This window comes from Protopterus annectens, chromosome 9.part0 (assembly GCF_019279795.1).
Source record: "Protopterus annectens isolate FY-2018-M chromosome 9.part0, PAN1.0, whole genome shotgun sequence".
Classification (NCBI taxonomy): Eukaryota; Metazoa; Chordata; order Ceratodontiformes; family Protopteridae; genus Protopterus; species Protopterus annectens.
Window position 1 is genome coordinate 1841546087 of NC_056743.1, and position 21748 is coordinate 1841567834.

At 40.7% G+C, this 21748-nt stretch overlaps 1 protein-coding gene across 1 annotated transcript in view; it reads right to left on the minus strand.

Moving 5' to 3' along the window:
* Positions 1-1128: 1128 nt before the first annotated feature.
* STARD7 (StAR related lipid transfer domain containing 7) overlaps positions 1129-21748 on the minus strand; it is a 396226-nt gene continuing 375606 nt past the window's right edge. The window contains exons 7-8 of the mRNA XM_044084698.1: positions 4467-4551; positions 1129-4029 (exon numbers count right to left, since the gene is read on the minus strand). Coding sequence (XP_043940633.1) covers positions 3851-4029; positions 4467-4551 — 264 coding nt within the window. The 3' untranslated portion in view covers positions 1129-3850. The remainder of the gene's footprint in view (positions 4030-4466; positions 4552-21748) is intronic.

A 21748-nucleotide genomic window follows, 5' to 3' on the forward strand; every position in this document is an offset into this window, starting at 1 on the left:
AAGGACAGTTTAAACACTAAAAATAACATGAAGAAGGCTTTTCCCTAAAGGAAACTCAACTACCCAGCAATGTCGATTCTCAAAAGCCCAAAGAGTGCTCTCTTTGGTGTAAGAAAAGCTCCAAAGAGCTTGGCATTCAAACCTGTCTTTTAGTCAGCTCAGCTTGAGCTAATAGTTTGGTCATGTGGAAGGTGCCCTGAAACTTTGGAAGCCAGACAGGTTTTAAATTCTACGCAGGATATAGCCTGTATAGTTTAGGCTACCGCAGCAGTGATCAGTATGATGAATATTTACAGTTATGTGTTACAGGAGCAACAGTGCACCTTCCTTCACAAACAATACCGATAATAGTTGACTGTGCGAGGGTACTTAAGTAATTACCATGTCATACGCTGTACATTTCCTTATATATACTGAAGTAGATGTCAAACACTAGCAAGACCATGCAATGCTGAATTGTACTATTAGGCTAAGTTATTTTGACCATCACTAAACAGGGTACTTTAGAATGGAAAACTTTGGTAAGAAAACTGAATCACAATATAATTAACAGCACAAGCAAATTTTCACATATAAATGTTTTACTTCTACATAAACCTTCCCTTTAAAAGTTATCACGTAAATTGCTGCAGCTATATATACAATATACATTTACATTCATAACTAATATTCTGCAAACATGAAAAGTTCCTGGTCAAGCTTATTTTAAAGCAATGTCTCATTCATATATTACTTTACTTACACTGATAACATCTGATTTAAGTAGTTTTGTGTCACATAAGTCTATGTGAATTAGGATTTACTCTTTACTTAAAGTAGAAAACAAAATAATTAAATGAACAAGGGCATCTTGTGACATGGTGTGCGCTGCTGAAAGACTTAACAGACACAGCTAGAAGATGAACTATCAGCTGTTTCACTGCAAAACGTACCATTGTCACTATGAAGTGTAGCAAAGGGGTGTAGATGTGTTCAGAACTAGGACACCTTCATGACATTTTACAGACAGATGGGCATCTGAAATCACGTCAGGAACAAAGGCAAGAGAATCAGTAAAGTGGGTCTTCCGCAGTCTGTTATATTCATATTTATACAAAAAAGACAAACAAAAAAGAAGCAATAACACAATGTTTTAAATACCTGAATTTAATTATATTACCACACAAATGCAGATAGTTACAGAGTACTGAAATTAGTGAATGGTACTTCAGTCAGCCAAGATGTTCAAAGTGAAACTGGTCAGACTGCTTAGAACTGACATGATTGATACCAGAGGGACTACATTCCAGTGTGTATGTATACAACTACATTACAAAGCATTATAAAAATTTAAGTTAAAAAATTACCACAAAAATCTCAAAATCATCATAGCTTATTTAAAATTAATTCTCTGAAATGTCTTGCAGTCTGAGTCAATAACATCTCAGACTAAGTGGGGCCCATGAAACAACTAAGCTCTCGAAACCTACAAGACTGGGAAGAGGGAAACACAAACTAGATGGACTCAAAAATCATTGAGAAATGCAGATTCTGACCCAAGAAGCTGCCAAGTGAAATCAGTTTTTCCTCTAGCACATGTTCAAAAGTACAGTGCTCTTCAGCCAGAAAGTCATGCATCCCCACTCCCACAAACACACATGCACATGTGTGCTTGCAAGCAGACACCCCAAACACAGATATGCATCTTTTATTCCTTCTTAAAGTCTGAAAAAAAAATGGAAAAAGAATAAAGAGCGAGATGGCTTCCATTACTAACCAAGCTGAATACTAAGACATCACATGGCACCAAGACTTATTCTACATCGACAGTCCCAGTAGTGCACAATCACACAATACTGCAAGGAAAAAAATCCATACAAAAATTTAAGCTTTATAAAACTGCTATTACTTTCTGCATACAACACTCAAATAGGGTAAAAGCCCTTTGTATACAATTTTTTTTCTAGACAGAACATGGTACACATCAAATTCAAGTACTACACCAAAATGTAACCCAGTGACAAGGACTTCCTTTTTGACACGCTTACAGAACCAGTACCAAGTCATCTTAAAACATAAATAACCATCTGTATAAGCAGTGTATCCGGTCTCATTAAATACCGGATTCCTAACTTGGTCACGTGCTGCTGAATGGGAAGGCATAATGGTTACACTACTTTGCCACATTTCCTGGAGGTGTAAACAGCTACAGCTCTGCAAGTTACATTCAGTAAGATGCCTGTCACACAAAAAGTTGCATTTTTATAACTAAAGGAGTACCAAGGAACACAAAAAGTGGCAAAGGTCCATTATACATATCAAAATCTCAGAGAGTTAACTTAATGAAATAACTGTATATTCTGAGTAAGGAAAGAGCAAATGTGTACAGCTTGGCACTATAAATAAAGCCAGAGTTTTAAGAGCCTGCTCAACTACTAAAAACAGTGGGGCAACTACAGAAATTTTCACACCAGGTTCTAAACCCTAGCAAAAATGAGGGCTGTAATCACAGTGAGCTGTATATTCTAACGGGTCTACATTAAAAGAACGAATGTTACAAAGTGCAAACTCTTAGATGAGCGAAAATGACTCAACTTTTTTTTTTTTTAAATCGCAATACAGTGAAGATTGGAATATTTGCCCTTTCTTTACTGTAGTGCTATCTCGGAATTGGAATATATATTTAGTGGGGGGTGTGGGGGGCACACGTTTTCGAGTTGCAGCATTTTCGCTCATCTGAGCGTTTGCAATTTGTAACACTTGTTTTAATATAGACCTTATTAGACCCTATTCTAACATCACACAATTGACACTTTACTGCTGGTACATCTCTGCTCTGCAAGTTAAGGAAAGATAGTAAACAGCAAAGCTTATGCATTGCATACTTTAGGGAGTCTTGTTATTTGCAGTCAATAAATGCAAACCAACAGAGGAGCTTTGAAAGGTGGCAGGCTTACATATTTTACTTCTAGTGAAGCACGTAATGGTCACTTCTGCTGCTACATACTGGCATGTTAAGGAAAGGATATTTCTTCTTTGGTCAAAAGCATCAGGTGACCTTGGTCACTACTGTAACGGAAGCAAACAGTTTGGTGTACCTATGGTCATGGATGACATTTTACAGTAACACAGTGCATCAGGAATAAAAGAAAAATGCAACAGTCCTGCACAACCCGCTTGCTTCCTTTACAAACTCTACAAAAGTCGAAGCAAAGTGCTTGCCTTCTGCAGCTGTATGTCAAATGACAGCAAGTGGATCTCAGGCAATGCCCTCAACAGCTAATGCACCACAGCAAAACTTACAAGCATGGGTTAACTTATTGGTAGTATCAGGCAATGTAAAATGGAGTTACCTGAATACAATCCAAGACAGTCAAGCCTAAACACTCTAAACAACCACAATCAGACGGGTTGATGTCAGAAAGGAATTTCACTAACACATATCCACACAAACCTTTCCTACTGATATACTTCTTTCCCCAGCCAAACATATAATAGAAATGTATATCAAACGTCTTGATAAAAATTCTGAGCAGTGCTTCAGAGACTGGTGCGACATGCCTTTCTCAGGTATGTGAAAGTTACAGAAAACTGAACTGCATGACCAAGGAGGACATCTGCCGTGAGAGGTACAAACAGGACGCTAACAAATGTTTCATTTCTTCTGCTCCCACGTAAAACAACCTCTCTTCCTTCATCTACGCACTGACTGGCCTGCTTTTAAAAAGCAGTAGTTTTTCCAACTGTTTCAGTATTCATACGATCTTTCTTTAAAAAAAAGATAGTCTTCCAGGTGACCTGACTCCTCCTATCTCAATGGAGTCTGTGCAGTTTGCCCTTCTGAGAACAGCAACACATACAGTAATAATGTCTACGCATACTCTACTGGCTGGGGACTGCAGTTAGCATCAGAATCCCTCTCAGAGTTCTGGGTAGGTTTCAGGTCTGCATGGTCTTTGCTCCTGGATGACATGTAATCCTTCACTTTAATTTCCATTTTTTTTGCCTTGAGTGCAGCCATGTGCAGTTTTTCCAAGAAGTCCGGCATTCCTACAAAGCAAAACAAACTATATTTCAATAATTTTAGGAGTACAGAAAGGCATCAGAGCATCATAAATAAAGCGATCATAGTCAAAAGACATGTACAGCCTTCCATATTATATATATACATCCATATGCACATACATACAGTGTATAAATTCATGTTGCCACTTATCAAAAGTCCCAAAACTGATTCCAGAAAATTAACCCCACTCTGCAAATCACCAAAGTGAAGCATATAACCAAACAGAAACGCATTAAATGTCACTTTAAAAATCAGGCTTTACCATATTCAAATATCCAAATACAAAGACAAACTTACTATGTACATATGGGGCATTCATTCTCATTGTTCATGTTGCCCACCAGCTACCTCAACATTCAAAACAGTCAGTATGCTTTGCTTAGCAATGCAGAAAATTCAAGGACCACAGAGATAAACTTACCACTGGATACCATCCAGCTGACACAATAACGTGGAAAGACAGTCTGTGGGTTGTCGCTATATGTCAACAAGTAGTCAAATCCATTCTAGGGAGAGCATAAAGAAGAATTAAGCATCCATAAACAGTTAAAATACATCAAACGTGTCTATACTTGGATTGTAAAGTGCACCCAAAATGAGGTCATAAAAACTCCTAGTAAGTACTTGCAAACATGCTGCTTATCAATCAGGTTGGAGAGGAAATAAGAGTGTTTCATGCTCATCAAATGATATATAAAAATTAGTGTATACCAAGGTTATACATCAATTCTGGAGGAGGTATGGGCCTCCTCGAAATTGATTACATGCACACATCTGCACCAATAGGACTGTATACATACCTGCTGACCTCACAAGATCCAAACATAATAACATTTTTAAAACTTGAAAACAAATCTACGATAACTTCCCTGCTTAGTTTAGCAAAAGCATACTGGTGTCAGGTGGAAATGAAAATCAAGTCAGTAGTAGACAAAAATAAGGCAGCAACTGAATGTGCCAAAAACAAAAGAGGAGGATCACATGAGAAGGCAAGAAATGTGGAAAAGGCATAAATATAGCTGCAAGAACAGAAAACATCTGAAACAACCTAACATCAATCAGGATCTGCCACAGGAATGGTTAGAAGTGGTGAATTTAAACCAAAAGACAAAAAGTTAATATTGGCGGCCCAGGACAGTGGACTACATACACATTAGTTTACAAAATCCAATGAACATGAGGGAGAAACAGGCAAACAGGTTTTGTAAAACAGAAGTGGAAACAGTCGCACATCTTGTTGCTGGGTGTGACACACTAATGGCACAGGGCCTTTATACTGAAAGGCATAATAATGTGGCAAGACAACTGCGTTGTGGATTATGCAAATATTACAATATTGAAGTAGCTGAGAAGCATTGGAAACATGAGCCACAAAGCATTATAGAGAATGATGAAGTTTATATGACATGGGATCAGCCATTAACAGTTCAAAAAATAGATGCGAGAAAACCACACAAAGCGGTCCATGAAAAGATGACAAAAGTAGCATTGATCACTGATACTGCTACACCCAGTGATTACAATGTCTTGTGTGAAGAGAGACACAAAATCATAAAATACCGGGATTTGCAGGTAGAAACTACGGAATGTGGAAGAAGGCTACTCAGACAGTTCCAAAAGTAATAGGAGCAGTGGGTCTCATAAAAAAGAATTTACAGTTGTATTTAGATACATCACCAATATATGCAGCTCCGCATGAATTGAACAAGTAGACAATTCTGGGCACACTGCAGGTGCTGCAAACAGCACTTCTGGCTAATATCAGATATTGAAACAATAGCAATTTCACAAAATTAAATCATATTTTAACTTGGGAATAGGGTCCATACCAGTCATAGTATTAGAAACCCAAAAGACTTGGAGAAATTAAACTGAGTGAGAAAGTTGGAACACACATGGACTACACAAGTTTCCCCTGACAAATATCACAATGCTCTTGACACTCCACTAGGTCTTTCCATTTCAAGTTTATTAAAATAACTTTGAAGAGAACTTTAAAATGAGTTACTTTATTGAAGGTTATGTTAGGTGCTGCAAACAGCACTTCTGGCTAATATCAGATATTGAAACAATAACAATTTCACAAAATTAAATCATATTTTAGCTTGGGAATAGGGTCCATACCAGTCATAGTATTAGAAACCCAAAAGACTTGGAGAAATTAAACTGAGTGAGAAAGTTGGAACACACATGGACTACACAAGTTTCCCCTGACAAATATCACAATGCTCTTGACACTCCACTAAGTCTTTCCATTTCAAGTTTATTAAAATAACTTTGAAGAGAACTTTAAAATGAGTTACTTTATTGAAGGTTATTTAACACTAACTGGATTTTATCAAAAATAAATACAAACTTCACTATTTGAAGATGTACATAGTTTTGTGTGTTAGTACTAAGGTAATAGGTTTTGGGGGTGTTCTACAGGTAGGGGTGTGTGTGTGTTTTTTTTTTTTTTTTTTTTTGAGGGTTTTCATTAAAACAAAAAGTTTTGCAAGATTGTAACATAGGTTCAAATGGATATATCAAAAACAACAATAAAAAGCATCAACCTGCCAAACAGTGTATGCATGTAACAAAAGCTAAACCTAGACATTTAAAAAACTGTTCTACATAACAGGTGGGAATAATAACATAATAATACCATAAAGGCATTTTCCATATTATTTTTAAAATGTGAATGGTCTTAAAAACATCTACAAAAAAAGAAAAAAATAGTAAACTATATTAGAAATGCAGAGTGAAACCAGCTATGCTACAAAAGACACACTTGGAAAAAAGTAGCATGTGAATTTTAGCATTACATTTAATTGCAAGAGGAGCTCCAACAATAATAGAAGAGGGGAAAAAAGATAAATGTTATGTTGTCCTATCTTGCCTTCACTCTTGATGGTTGGGTTCGGAACTGAGCATCGGTTCCGACTCGGCCGTATAGTAAATGGGTCTATATTAGATCAACGAAAGCTTAAAAAAGTGAACGCTGATTGATGGAACATATGTAAGCGAAAGATTAAAATATCGAAGCAACAGAAACCCGAATTTTTTTCCTAGGGAAAGAATTTGGTTGCCTGTTTCTGTTGCTTCGGTATTTTCAATGCTGTGGTGGAAAGTTACGGGTAGGGTTCAGGTAAGTGTGCGATTGTGTGGATGTAAGTATTAGGGCGGGTTAGGTGAGTCAGGGTTAGGGCACGGGTTAGGTATGTGTGCGATTGTGTGGACGTGAGGGTTAGGGTTAAGGTAAGTGGATAGTTAGTGGTGTGTGTATAGTTTAGTGCAGGGTTCGGTGCCAGATTTTAGGTGTATGTGTGTGGACTGATGTTTGTTTGGTGTGCTTGTGTTGTGTGTGTGTGTTTTGGATCAGCGATTTTTTTCCGTAGGAAAAAAAAAATCGCTGTTCTGACAGTTCGAGATTGTAAGCTTTCGCTTACATATGTTTGATCAATCAGCATTTGCTGATCTAACATAGACCCTACTAAAGCTCGAAAGCTTTCACTGGCTCAAGGCTACATACTATCCCAAGCTGCCTAACGACTGTTACCCAGATCTCGTTTGCTGCTTGTACCTTCAGGATTGCCTTTTCGCTGGCTCAGGCTAAGTGTTTTTTTCTTTATATTTTGAGAGATTGTTTTTCAAAAATTTTAGTAGTAAAATATCTGCTCTATATTACTATTTCTTCTGTGCATCTCTCTTTTTTTTTTTTTTTTTTTTTTTTTTAGAAGAACAAAAGTCCTTCCACTGTTGTTTTTGACAAAGTTGGCCATCGTTTATCTTAGGCCTCTTCCTAGCGCTACCCTTAAGCCAATTAAGTTAGAGGATTCCCTTCTTTTCTCTCCTTAGCCTGTTTTAGTCTCCCTTCCTTCTTTGTCATTTAAATTAGAGGTGTCCCCTCAGGTTAGAGGAGTGCATCGTTTAAGTTAGAGACTCTCCTCTAATTTTTATTTTTAAGGATAGATGAAAGAAAGAAAAGTACAGTTTTGTACCTATCATAAATGTAGATGTTCGAATGTTCACCCTGCTGCAGTCATCACACTTGGGTTATCCTGTCGTCAGGCGGTCCCGCAGTCGGCCTGAATTCCAAAGTCTTGGTCCGGTGTCGGTTGCTGTCACTTCTTCCCTGACATCAGTGCACCAGGAGTATATAAGAGGCATCAGACGCCATTTTCTTCAGTTTTTCTTGCCCCAGATGTCAGGTGCCCCCCCAATAGGAGGTCACTACATGAAGCACAAATAAAACATACTTCCAGCTATAAGCAAATACACCACAAAGGTTGTATCAGGTTTAAAGGCATAGAAAGGTTTCAGCTAGATCAGAGGGGATGGAGGGAGGGGAACCTGGACTGCAGCAGGGTGAACACTCTAACATCTACATTTATGGTAGGTACAAAACTGTACTATGTTCATAGTGTTACCCTGCTGCAGTCATCACACTTGGGTTGAATCCCAAAGCTAAGGATGGGAGGTGGAATCAAACAGGGTTAGAGGAGGCTAGAAGGCCCTGCAAAACTGCAATGGCGAAGCCAGCTCTAGTCTTAGAGTATAGTGGTAAGTGATAGTGTTTGGTGAAGGTGTGTACTGAACTCCAAGTTGCAGCTTCCAGAATATCCTTGGTTGGCACCCCCCTGAGGAAGGCTGTAGATGTAGCTGCTGCCCTGGTGGAGTGGGGCCTTATGCTAGCAGGAACTGGTTTTCCATGATGGGTGTAGCAAAAACGTATGCAATGTCCTATCCATTTTGAAATGGTCTGTTTTGAGATAGCCTTTCCTTGTGATGCTGTAGCATAGGATACAAAGAGCTGGTCAGATTTTCTGAAAGCCTTAGTTTTATCTAAGTAGTAACGTAGTTGCCTGTGAATGTCCAAGGAGTGCAGGAGTCTTTCACCTTTGTCCTGTGGATTTGGGAAAAAAGTGGGTAAATGGATGGTTTGATTTAGTGCCACACTGGAAACCACCTTTGGCATAAAGGAGGGGTTAGTTCATAGAGAGACTCTGTCTTGATGAAAAATGACGAAAGGCTCCACTGCCATTAGTGCCTGCAGCTCTGAGACTCTTCTGGCTGAAGTAATTGCTAGCAGCATGGCAGTTTTACATGATATAAATTTTAAATCAGTTGAGAAAGCTGGCTCAAAAAGTGGAAGTGTAAGCTTTTCCAGAACAAAATTGAGGTCCCAAGTTGGCGTTGGTGCTCTCCTGGGAGGCCTTATGTTTTTGGCCCCTCTGAGGTACTGCCTTAGAAGTGGATGTGAAAATAAGGGAGGATCCGTGTTGTAGTAAGCTGAAATAGCTGAGGCCGGTATTTTAATAAATGAAAAGGAAAGTCCTTTGTGTAACATCTCAGTTAAATATTGTAGAATCTGAGGTATGTCCAGCTCAAAGGGATTTTGACCTTTAGCTTGGTTCCAGGCGCAAAATCTTTTCCATTTGTCTGAGTAGGCTTTCCTGGTGCTGGGCCTCCTGGCCTCCAGAATGACATCCATAACAGCTTGTGAAAGAGGAGTTGGCTGGTTGTTTAGGTGATTTGCCATGCAGCCAGATTTAAGGTCTTGAGCTGGCTGTGTAGAATCTGATTGTCTTGCTGTGTGAGCAGATGAGGAATTTGTGGTAAAATCCATGGTGCGCCATGGGCCATGTTCCTTAGTAGTGGGTACCAGTGCTGGCGTGGCCAGTCTGGGGCAATGAGTATCATTTGTGGTCTCTCCATTCTGACTTTCAGCAGCACCTTTGTTAGAAGGGGCAGTGGATGGAAGGCATATACTGTCAACATTTTCCAAATGAATGAGAGTGCGTCCACTTTCCAAGCTTGATGGTGGAATGTCTTTGTGCAAAATTTTGGTAGCTGATAGTTTTGGGGGTTGGCAAACAGGTCTATGTCTGGGCACCCCCATTTTTGAGTTATCATTGCAAACACTTGTGGATCCAGTTTCCACTCGTGGGGATCCATGATGTTCCTGCTTGGGTCGTCTGCCAATGTGTTCTTTCTTCCTGGCAGGAACTGTGCTTGTAATTGAACTTGGTAAGTCAGTGCTGTGTTCCACAAGGTCATTGCTTGCCTGCATAGAGGGTAGGAGTGTATACCCCATTGCTTGTTTATGTACCACATTACTGTGGTATTGTCTGTCCTTATAATAAGTTGTCCTGGATGTAAGAGGTCCTTGAAGGCTGTCAGAGCATTTTGTACAGTTAGCATTTCTTTTTGATTGATGTGCAGATATCTTTGACCTGTAGTCTCTGACTTGAACGCACTGCCCTGCCATGTGTGCCCCCCCAGGCATAGTCCGATGCATTTGTTATCATAGTTTGCCCGGCTGGGGGTAAAGTGAAAGGCTGACCCTTGTTGAGGTGACATGCCTGTGACCACCATAGAAACTCCTGTTGAAGGCAGGGAATGAGAGGTATCATTGTTTCCAAGCTGTGGCTGTGTTGAGTCCATACGCTTTACAGGTACCATTGTAATTTCCTCATATGCAGTTTTGCAAATGGTATTAGTAGTATGCAAGATGCCATGAATCCCAAGGCCTGAAGAATTTTTCTTGCAGGGAGTTGGGTTTTTGTTGCCATTATTTTGAAGTATTGAGTTAGCTGTAGTGGCTTGTCTGGCATGAGGTAAGCCATTTGGACCGTTGTATTCAAGCTGACACCCAGGAATGTCATGTTCGGTGAGGGCACTAGTTTTGATTTCTTTTTGTTTACTGTGTACCCTAGGCAACTTAGAAGGTGTTTTACAAACGCCAGATGTAAGAGAATGTCCTTGCTTTCTGCTTGGATAAGGCAGTCGTCCAGGTATGGGTATATTTGAATTCCTCTTTGTCTGCAGTATGTAATTACTGGTGCCAGGCATTTTGTGAAAACCCTGGGCGCAGTAGATAAGCCAAAGGGCAGTACAGAGAATTGATAATGGGTTGAACCTGCAATGAAATGAAGGTATCTTCTGCAATTCTGTCTGATAGGGACATGCAGGTATGCCTCCGTGAGGTCCGTCACTAGCCAAGCCTTCTTGCCCAACATGGGAAGAAGCTGCTGTAGTGTTAGCATCTTGAATTTGGGTACTTGCAAGTAGGTGTTTAGAATTGAAAGGTCCAGAATGGGTCTCCATGCATTGTCCTTTCTGGGGACTAGAAAGAGCCTTGAGTAAAATCCTTGGCCTTGCTCCTTTGTAGGTACCAGTTGAATGGCTCTCATGTCCATGAGAGCTGCAATTTGTTTTTGTGCCTCTGCCCATTGATTTTGTGGCAGGTTTGGCATTCCTTTTATCCTTGGCAAGGTGTGGAAATGGAATCTGTATCCTTGTGAGATAATGTCTAGGACCCATTTGTCCTTTGTGATGATATGCCAGTTGTCTGCTAAAAGTGCTAATTTTCCTCCCAAGGGAGCTGCCAATAGAGTTTTGCTTGGCAGTTTGAGGGCTAAGTCATTGTGTTTGTCTTCTGGTAGTTTGAGGCCTATCTTCTCCTCCCTTCTGTGTTGCAGTAGCCCATTGGCAAGGTTTGTAAGGGATTTGTGCTTGACCTCTGCCCCTTGGGCGTCTGTATTTACCCCTCTGTGGTCTGTCAGAAGCTGGAAAGGACCAATTTTTTGTTCGCCAATTTCTGCTGAAGCGAGGGGGTTGTACCTGTAAGAAATCTGACTGTCTGCATAGACTTTGCCTTATCCTCCATTTTCTTTAAAACCTCTTCTGCTTTAACACCAAATAAGACATCCTGCTGTAAAGGTGCATCTAGTAATTTTGCATTAACATTATCCGGCAGAGCCTGTTCCTTTAACCAGGCATGCCTACGTATGACAGACCCAGTAACAGCTGCTCTACAGGAAGCTTCCAAGGAATCAAATCCACATTGTAAAGTATGTTTGCCCACCTGTTCAGCTGCATGCAACAGATCCTGCATTTCCTTCAATTCAGACTGTTGAGAGTGTGTGCTCATATTTTATTTTAATTGAAACATTAAGAATTGCTGATATTTCAGCACGTGAAATTGACAATTTAGTGCTCTCATAGCCAGAGTAGCTGAGGTGTAAACCTTTTTCCCCCACCTATCTAGTGCTCTGGAGTCCCTTTCAGAGGGCACAGGGTTTTTAGCCATAGAAGCCTTCGCCCCTTTGGGACCCTGGGAGATTGTTTCTGGGTCAGCAACAGGGCTTTTGTAAAGGAATTTTTGTGAGTCAGGCACTCTATAATATCTGCCTGGTTTGGCTGGAGCAGGAGGCAGAGAGAATCTGGATTTATACTAGATTCTAAGTAAACATCATCCACAATGTCTAAAACTGGAGGGATAGCAAGTGGTCTGTGCTGGGGAAGTAAGAGAAACTCTCGGGGTCTTTTCTTTGAGTCGGAGTAGTCCTGACCTTCCCAGTGGAAATGTTCCCTCATGGTATGTAAGGTTTCCCCAAAGGAATAGTCTTCAGGGGGAGATGCTGAGGGAATGGAATCTTCAGAATCAGAATCTTCATAAGGGGGAAAAGGAGTAATCATGTTCCTCAGAGGAGTCTGAGGAAATAGAAACTTGATCAGAAGAGGCATAATCCTCCTTTTGTCTTGGCCTTTTGTCGGGGGGGGGGGGTTGGGAGCCCCTGATCAGAGTAATCAAATCTTCAGCCATCTTAAGATCTTAAGCATCTGTTTCTTACGCATGGGGCCTTGAACTGGAGAATGATGTACAGTCTTTTTAGGTTTTAAAAGAGTCCTAAGCTTAGCATAAGATTTTATGGTGAGAGTAGTCAGTCTACAGACACCTTCTGTAACCGAAGGTGTTTCCACAGCACCGGCTTCTCCTTCTGCAATGGTGTTGGTAGGGGCTAAAGAAAATGGCTGCGTCGGCCTAGTACTCACTGCATGAGAATCCGAAGCAGTCTGGGGTTCCAATTCTGCAGTCGTCAGGGTCTGCGTAGGTGCCTCACTGAGAACCGGCGACCAGCCCAGCAGAGGCCTCGGATTCTGGCTTGGATCTAGGCTGCCTGTCTTAATCTTTGCATTTTTTATGCACGCCGGTAGTCGGTTGCTCCGACGGCATAGTATAATTAAATTTCCTACCGAAGTAGTGTCGAGCGAAATCAAAGCGTTGCTTTATAGTTCGCTTATTGAACCGAGCGCAAAACCGACAACCAGTGACGTCGTGTTCTGGGCCTAGGCACGGTATACAATAAGACTGAAAGTCCTTATGAGGTATTTGCTTCCCACAAGAAATACAATTGTTAACTTTTTCTGACATCGGACTGAGGCAAGAAAAGGTTCCCCAACGGGGTACTTAGCTTTGAAGACTTCGGACTGAAACTCAATTCGAAAATCTCAGGTGTCGGCCAACCGGCACTTGCGAACTGCTTCTGCTTCGGGCACCGTGCGGCAAGAAAGACTGAAGAAAATGGCATCGGATGCCTCTTATATACCCCTGGCGCACTGACGTCAGGGAAGAAGCGACAGCAACTGACGCCAGACCAAGACTTTGGAATTCAGGCCGACTGCGGGACAGCCTGATGACAGGATAATCCAAGTGTGATGACTGCAGCAGGGTAACACTATGAACATATGTTGTTTCTCCTTGCAGTTTAGTTATAGTGGTTGTTTGTGGGCTAGTGTAATTCTTTTCACTTGAGTGAAATTTCACTGACCTGGTTTTTCCTTTCACTGCAAACTGTGCACTTAGACTGATAGTGACTGTTTTTTGTAGGCTAGTGCAATTCATTGTACTTGAGTGAAATTTAACTGACCTGTCTTTCACTACTGGTTATATACTTAAACGGTTAAGAGTCAGGATGTCTAAGGAGACCAGACAGTCTGGGTTTAAAAAGTGCGACTTATGTACACAGAAGATGTCTCTTACTGATGGTCACACTAGTTGTGTGCAGTGCTTAGATGCAGTCCACCTGCATGATTCCTGTTCTGTTTTGCCATGGGTTTAGCTCAAGGGTCCTGCAGGAGTGGAAAAATAAGCTTATTCTTAGGGGTTTGTTAAAGGGGCCTTTTGATTCAGCTGTTGAAGGGACTCAGGCCTCCAAAACTTCAGACAAATCACCCAAAACTTCTTCGGCTCCAGTCTCCGAGCCAAAGAGACTTGAAAAACTGAGTTATTTGGAGCCAAAATCTGTTGGTTCTGAAAAGGAAAAAGCTATGTCGGTTCCACTTGCAGTTTCGGAACCATCTAGTAGTCGGAAAAAAAGCCGGTCACCATCCCTGGACCCTATTCATTCAGTGCCGCAGTCTCCTCCTTTGCAATCGGTGGCAGGTAGCCACAAGTCATCCCATTCCTCTCAGTCATCCAGGAGCCTTTCAGATGATGATGTGGAGTCGGTGGTTAGAAGGTTGCTTTGTACACCGGCCCTGGCAAAAATTCTCATCAGCCCAGCCCAGAAGGTCATGGAGCCGAATCCAGTAGTTTATTTACCTTCGGTTCCTCTTCCGATTCAGTAGAGTTCGGAGCCAGGGTGCCTGGAAGTCCTTGTGGTGGAACAGTCAGACCCAAAATCCATTCCTGGAGTTTTGGTGCTGATCTCCGCTCCGACCACTTCAATGCCTTCCATCGAGGGGTCTGGGGGCTGAGACTCCCTCATTGGTTCCAGGGCAGAGAGTCGAACCAGACCCTTGTTGGATCAGACTCTCCCACTTGGGACTTTAGCACAGGTGAGTTCTGCACCCACATCAGCCTCGGAACCACCCTCCTTGGTGCAGGGGAGATCTCCCGGTTCCTCTGAGCCAGAGGCTCTCCCAGCCCAAGATCATGGTGCCTTCAAGGTGATAAGGAGCATGCTTTCCTCTGAGACTGCTCCACCCTCGGCTTCAGCAGCTCTTCCCCCAAAGGGCCAGTGTCAACCTCTACACCATCCCTCCAGCCCCAGCATAGAGAACCAGTGCCCCGGGACACCCCAATGGGTGAAACCTTCTCTTCTGAAACCTTCCCGGAACATCCCCCCAAGGAGGTCCACCGGAAAAGAACGTGTAAGAGAAAACACACAGACTGCCGTGAGTTGGTCACATCCGATACAGACTTAGAGGATTCAGAAGGGTCCTCATGGTCACCCCCTGAGGATGTCTCCTTTTCAGACATCTTACAGAACTTGAAACAGAGAGGTGGCTAGAAAACCCTCTCCCCTTCTGAAGATGAGTTGGTGTACCTAGAGGCATTTGGTTCTCGACCCTCCACCTCTTGTGTGTCTTCACCTTTCAATCAGCTTGTGGGTTTAGTCATTCGAAAGGTGTGGAGATCTCCAGAGTCAGTCAAGCCGGTTCCGAGGAGGCCCAGCAAATTCATTACAGCCCCGGAAGACAGACAGTGTTTGACCAAAGGTGTCCAAGTAGATCCTATGGTGGTGGTGGCGGCCACCAAGAAGGAATTAGCTGAAACTTCTGCATCTGTTCACCCGCCAAATAAGGAGTCTCGAACGATGGACAGATACAAGAAGCGTATGTTCTCTTCAGAGGCCTTTATCCTTAGGTTGCTTAATTATTTATCCCATTTCACTCGTCTTCAGAGGGATCACCTCAAGGAGCTAGGAGATTGCCCCCAAGGCGCTACAGCTGTGGGGGTATCTGACAAGATAAGCTCTCAGCTTGCGACCTTAACCTCTATAGCTAACTCCTCCATGCGCTTCATTTCTTATGTGGCCGATGGAGCAAGCATGGCAGCAGGCACAGGAATAGCTCTAAGGAGACATTCCTGGATGCATCTTTGTGACTTTGCTGAACCCTTGAAGTCTTCCTTTATTGATGCCCCGTTTGACGGCTCGTCCTTGTTCGGGCCAAAAGCGAAGAAGACTCTTACCAGGAGCGGGCAAGACAGTCTGCCATGGGAGTACATTTCTCAGTCCCTACTAGACCTTACCCCAAAGGTCAGAAGGGCTGAAAAATGTGGTTCCAGAAATCCAAAGGAGCCTCACCAGACATTCCTGGTGAATTTTCTCCCAAGGGCAAAGGGGGAAGTAACAGAAGATGCCACCCTCGCAGCAGAAGGGGTCCGCAGAGTCAGGGTGACAGAGATATGTTCTCGCGTAGATCCTTCCAGTGCTCCTGAAAGAAGGCCCACCTGCCCACCTCTGGAGGCAGTCGGTGGGTGATTAGCACTGTACCCAAATGCCTGGCTAAACATGACTCAAGAAAAATGGGTACAGTCCATCATATCCAGGGGATACAACATTCCTTTCTCCCTTCCACCCTTTCCAAAGACCACACCCAGACATACCACCCAGTCAAAGGGATCAAGCAACCCTAGAAATTCAAAGGTTGCTAGAAAAAAAAAAGAGTCATCCAAGAAGTCCTCGGAGACCAAATTGGATCCAGAATTTACTCAAGGTTCATTTTAGCTCCAAAAAAGACAGGGGACTGGAGACCAACTTTGGATAGCTATGCTACAAAAGACACACTTGGAAAAAAAGTGAGCATGTGAATTTGGTAAAGAAATGATTTCAGGATGGTCATTCGCTGAAAATCTGGGACAAAGAAAAAGGGGAGTACTTGCATTTAATTGCAAGAGGAGCTCCAACAGTGATAGAAGAGGGGAAAAAAGATAATTATGGTAAATTTATAGCAACAAGGTGTTACTAGCAAGGGAGGAGAATTATACTAGAATGTATTAATATTCCACCTAAAACTGCTACATTTGAGCTTAAAGAAAACCATGGGAGAAATTATCAATTTCAGCAGGGAATATTACTTACAGGTGGGGACTGGAATTTGATTTGCAGTAGTAAGGATGTATATGGGGTGTCTAGAAGGGAAAATATAACAGTGGGTAGATTTTTGAAGAAATGTATGAAAATATTTGGAATGGAAGATGTGAATTCAGTAGCAGGAGTTCAGAGAGAATTTACATATTTATTCCCAATTGTGCAAAAACTGGGCTACGCTAGGCAGAAATTATAATTCACAGGACAGTTTTGATACGTATCCAATAACTATTTCAGATGATGTGCCAATAACTAAAATAAAAATGCAGGGTAAGGAAATAAGTGAGACACTGCTGCTTCCCCACCTGTTAAAGAGGAATTTAAGTAATGGACTGGGGAAATTATTAAGGAATTATTAGAGAAGATAAACATTTCTTCTGAAAATATAGCTAGGAAGAGGGATAAGATTAAAGGGAAGCTTAAAAATAAGAGTGGAAATAAAAGAAAAAAAGAGATGGTTAAGAAGTAACAAGAATTATTTAGAGGGACTGACAAATGCTAAAGTATTGAAGAATAAGGGGAATCTCACAGAACAAGAACAGGTGCAAATGCAGAATCTCACAGAACAAGAACAGGTGCAAATGCAGTGTGCTAAAGAGAAAATAAGGAACTACCTGAATAACATGCATGAGTTTAGAAAGCTTGCTGATAAGCAACTATTTTTTGCTAAATCCAGAGCTCAAAAACTTTTAGCACTAGTCACGCAACAGAAAGTAGAATGGATTGTTGCAAAGCTTAGGAAGACTATAACGAGGAAAATAACCAGAGATCCTGTAGAGGTATTAGAAATATTTCAGAAACTTGATGAAAATCTCTATAAAGCAGAGAAATGTGGAATGTTTATGGAAGAATTAAATATGCCAAGGCTAGAGGCAGATGAGGATCAATTACTAACAGGATAGGAGGTGATAAGAAAAAAATGGCGATGCATAACCAATCTACAGGAAAGCCTCCAGGAATAGATGGTATTCTTGTGGACGTTTAGAAGCAAGGAAGAAAGTCAAAGATCTGGAAGGTTTTATTTAACAATATTTCAAAAGGAGGAGAAACATCAAACACTCTAAGAATGGGGTGGCTGTAATACCTAACGATGGTAAAGGCTCATCAGATCCAGCTTCATATAGGCCCATTTCAATTCTTAACCATGATTAAAAAGCATTTATGTCTACAATGGATAAAAGAATGGCAAAGGGGATGCCAAAATTGGCAGACAAAAATTTGAAAACATTAATAGAACAATGATGATCCAGAGGGAAATAGAATGTAGGAAAATACAACTGCTGCTAGTAGGTCTTGATGCAGAGGAAGCTGGGATTTTATGGGTTGGGCAATGGAAGCATTTTCATTCCCTGATATAATTATAAGGTTGATTAGGAAGATACACGAGGCATCAGAGGTGAAAATTAAAGTTGTGTGTGTGTGGGGGGTCCTCTCTAAGTTCTGTCTGAGCAGAGGAACCAGGCAGAGATGTCCTCTTTCCCATTTGTTATTTGATTATATTTAGAACCACTGGCAAAGAAAATAAGGGACTCGGAAATATAAGGATATAATTGGTATGGTAGTTAAGACAATTTGGCTTTACTTGCAGATATTTTATACCTCATAAAATCAGAATAGGACATTTCAGTGTTGTGGAACATTCTGACAGACTTTCAAGTCTTTTGGGGATAAAAAAAATAAGGATAAACAAAGGCAATAGCTGCAAACTATGTACCCACACATAAATTGGTTTGGCAATACCCATAATAATAAGACTGAAAGCTCTGTTTTACCAATAGCAATATACAAAAGTGAAAATGTTTTAGTTCCTTTAGTTTTACACAGGGGTCAGGCATATTTTTATTAACCAGTGGAGAAGTTAGGTGGCAATTATTAAAACGTTGAAGGACTTTATTTGGGAGGGGAAGAGAGCAGGAGTCAAGTGGAAGAAGCTGATCCTTCCAACAGAATAAGGTAGTTCAGGATTACCTGATTTGAGGGGGTATTTCATAGCTACACAATTAAGGCTCCTATACATAGCACAAGCAGAAAGCTAGAATTCTAATTGGAGAGGAATGATAATAAAACGGGGAAAGCACAAGAAGCGAGGAGACACTGGGATTTTGGATCCTTAAGGAGGATAACTATATAGAATATACTCAAAGCAGGAGAACAACAATAACCATAGAGAGTATTATATTCATAAATTAGCAGAAAGTATTCTAAAAACTATGCCAGCATGGCAATGCAGAAAGGAGATTTTGCTGATAAGGTTGACTGCAATTACAGGTACAAAGAATGAGCAAGAGGCAACTGGAATTTACTGGAGAAAACTGTCAAAGAAACCAAGGTACTGGAAGCAAATAATGGGGGGAGGGTGAAAAGAGAAGGCAAATTCATTTGGACCGCAGGCTGGGGATTGCCTTCCCCATCAAGGATTGACAGATTGACAACAGAGTTTAGGCAAATAGAGGGAAATGGGGGATCCTGAGTGAGGGGACCAGTGCTGGTGGAGTTTTTGGTGGAGTCTGGAACATGGGATGCTGTTGAGGAGGGGATACTTAGTGGGGTATGTAAAGTACTGCATGACAACTACAGGAATCTATCGGAGGAGGTTGGAGGAGACTGGGGGAAGAGACTGGATGGGCGGTTCGCAGGGAAACAATGGAAGGATAAATGTATGGCTCCCAAATATGTGACAAAGTCTGGAAGATTTGAGGTTACTGCTTGGAGGTGTTTGCATGGGTGTTATTGTACCCCAATCCGACTCAGAGGTTTTTTTTTCCTCAGGTGGATTGCAGGTGTTAGTGGTGTGGTGGGGGAGACAGAGGAAGCTGAGAACATGTTTTTTGGGAGTGTGGTGAGTTGACAGACTTCAAAAGATCCTGCAGACTGTTCTGACAGAAATACTGGGTAAGCAAATTGGTCTAAGTAGAGAAATTAGTTTTTGGAGCTGTAATGCAGAGTTGGAGTTGCCAGGAATGGTAAGGCCTTGGTGAATTTGATTATGGATGCTGCCAAAAAAACAATTACTAAAAAAATGGAATTCCGAGTCTCGACCAACCATGCTAGAGGTGATGAATATACTGACAGAGATAGAGCAGCTGGATGGGGGGGGGGGGGGGGGAGATCTTTGGAAAAGGGTAGGAGTAAATTACATAGGAAAAAATGGAAATTGTATATATGAACAGAATAATGTTTTAGAGCAGGAATAAAGTTTAAAGGAAGGAAAGGGTTTAATTTACTTTGCAGTGTTTGGCTGACAGTGACTAGATAGATTATGAGTGATGTATAGCATTTGAAACTGAAGGTATGTCACTGTGGTTTGTTTTCATTTATGTGGGTGCATGATTGCTTAAGTCATAAGTGATGGGTCAATAAATATGTATACTTATTTATGTTTAAACAGGAAACAGACCGCCTACACAATTCGTGAAAGTCAAACTGCAATGCAGTTAAAATGCAATGTTACTAATGGATTCTATCCAAGACAATTGCCACATGAGCTATATTCCTTTATTTATTTCAGTCTCCTGACAGAAAACAATTTTCTTTTCACTTAGACTACCCTACAGCTGTCCAAAATCTTTCTTAGTATAATGAACCTCACATATTTTGGAGCATTTGTATACACTTCCGTGATTTTACAACACTTAGTTTGTGGCTAAACTCTCTAAAAAATGGGTGTTTTAAAATTTTCCTCATTGCTTAATATGTTAAAAGAAGCCACTCAGCAAGTAATTTCTTCTGTTCAGACATTAACTATTAAAATGCAACAGTTTCAAACTAAACTGAAGTATGTCCAGAAAACCGGTAGTCGACAGACTGAACCGTACCTTTCACCCTCTTACAGCAAGAAATCTGGACAAAGCCATAAATAAATTGGGACAAACGCCCAAAAATAGGGACAGTTTTCAAATATTGCTCTTACAAACTTAGAAAGTTGATAGAACAGGTTCTGCATTAGCATGAATTTTCTGACTGGTATGAAGTCTGAAACTCAAATGTCTGTCATTTTCTAACTTCAATCTTTAATGATTTGCCACAAAACCACAACCCTGTAAAAAAACGGACCAAAAATATGAGGCAAAAATATGAACATTCTGTGAAAATTTGTACAGTTGAGAGGTATGGACTAAACTACTTAACAGCAAGGACTACAAGCATGGAGAAATAACTGAAGAATACGGACAGATGACTAAAAGAAGAAGAAACAGAATTTTTTTTTATAGAAGCAAAATAATTTTTCTACTAAGAAAACATAGAAGCCTTGGAAACTGGAAGTAGAAGGTACAGCTTAAGTATGCTTGGTATCCCACAGAAAATAGCGAGAGACGGACAATCTGATTTCCTGACAACATGTTGCTGACTAAAGTTATCAACTTGCAAGGTGATCTGTCCTTGGGCACAGACAGCGCTCAATGATCTTAGAAAGATCAAAAATCTAATGCTCCCCTAATATCAATTACTGTTAAAATTAATTTCAATTTTAGACAAATAGCCGGCTTTGAAAAAAACTACTTGGAATAATTATCCCATCAAAACTGGCAGTAATTTAGTAAGATTTGATCATGTTTAAATGGCTAAACTATGAGAAAAAGCCCTGCCATCTTATTAAGCTTCTTAGGTATGCACATATATGTTTGTAAATAAATAAATAAATAAAATAAAATAAAATGAATCTTCATTGCCAAGCTAGGCAAAATGTTTTGCATCTGGGAAAATAATTTTTAATTTGCCAGAAGCAGAAGTATTTTTCCTCAACAGACTGGAGATACTTGACACTTAAGAAGCATTTATTCTGATGTGGCTATATGGAAGATGGTCACTACACCAAAGAAGTCAAAAGCTAATCTAATCCAAGCACAGAAAAAAGGAACTGTTTTAATTGTTCCTTACCACGTTTCATGAGTTCAAAAATATAACACATTTATTACACAATAATTACTCTATTCCAGAGATATCACACAAACAAAATGTCTTTAATTGTTCTATGAGATTAATACCATGAAAAAGATGCATAACATTTTTTCCATAAAGTAAGGCAATGCAACTCTTCAACTAGTGTTAATACACATTT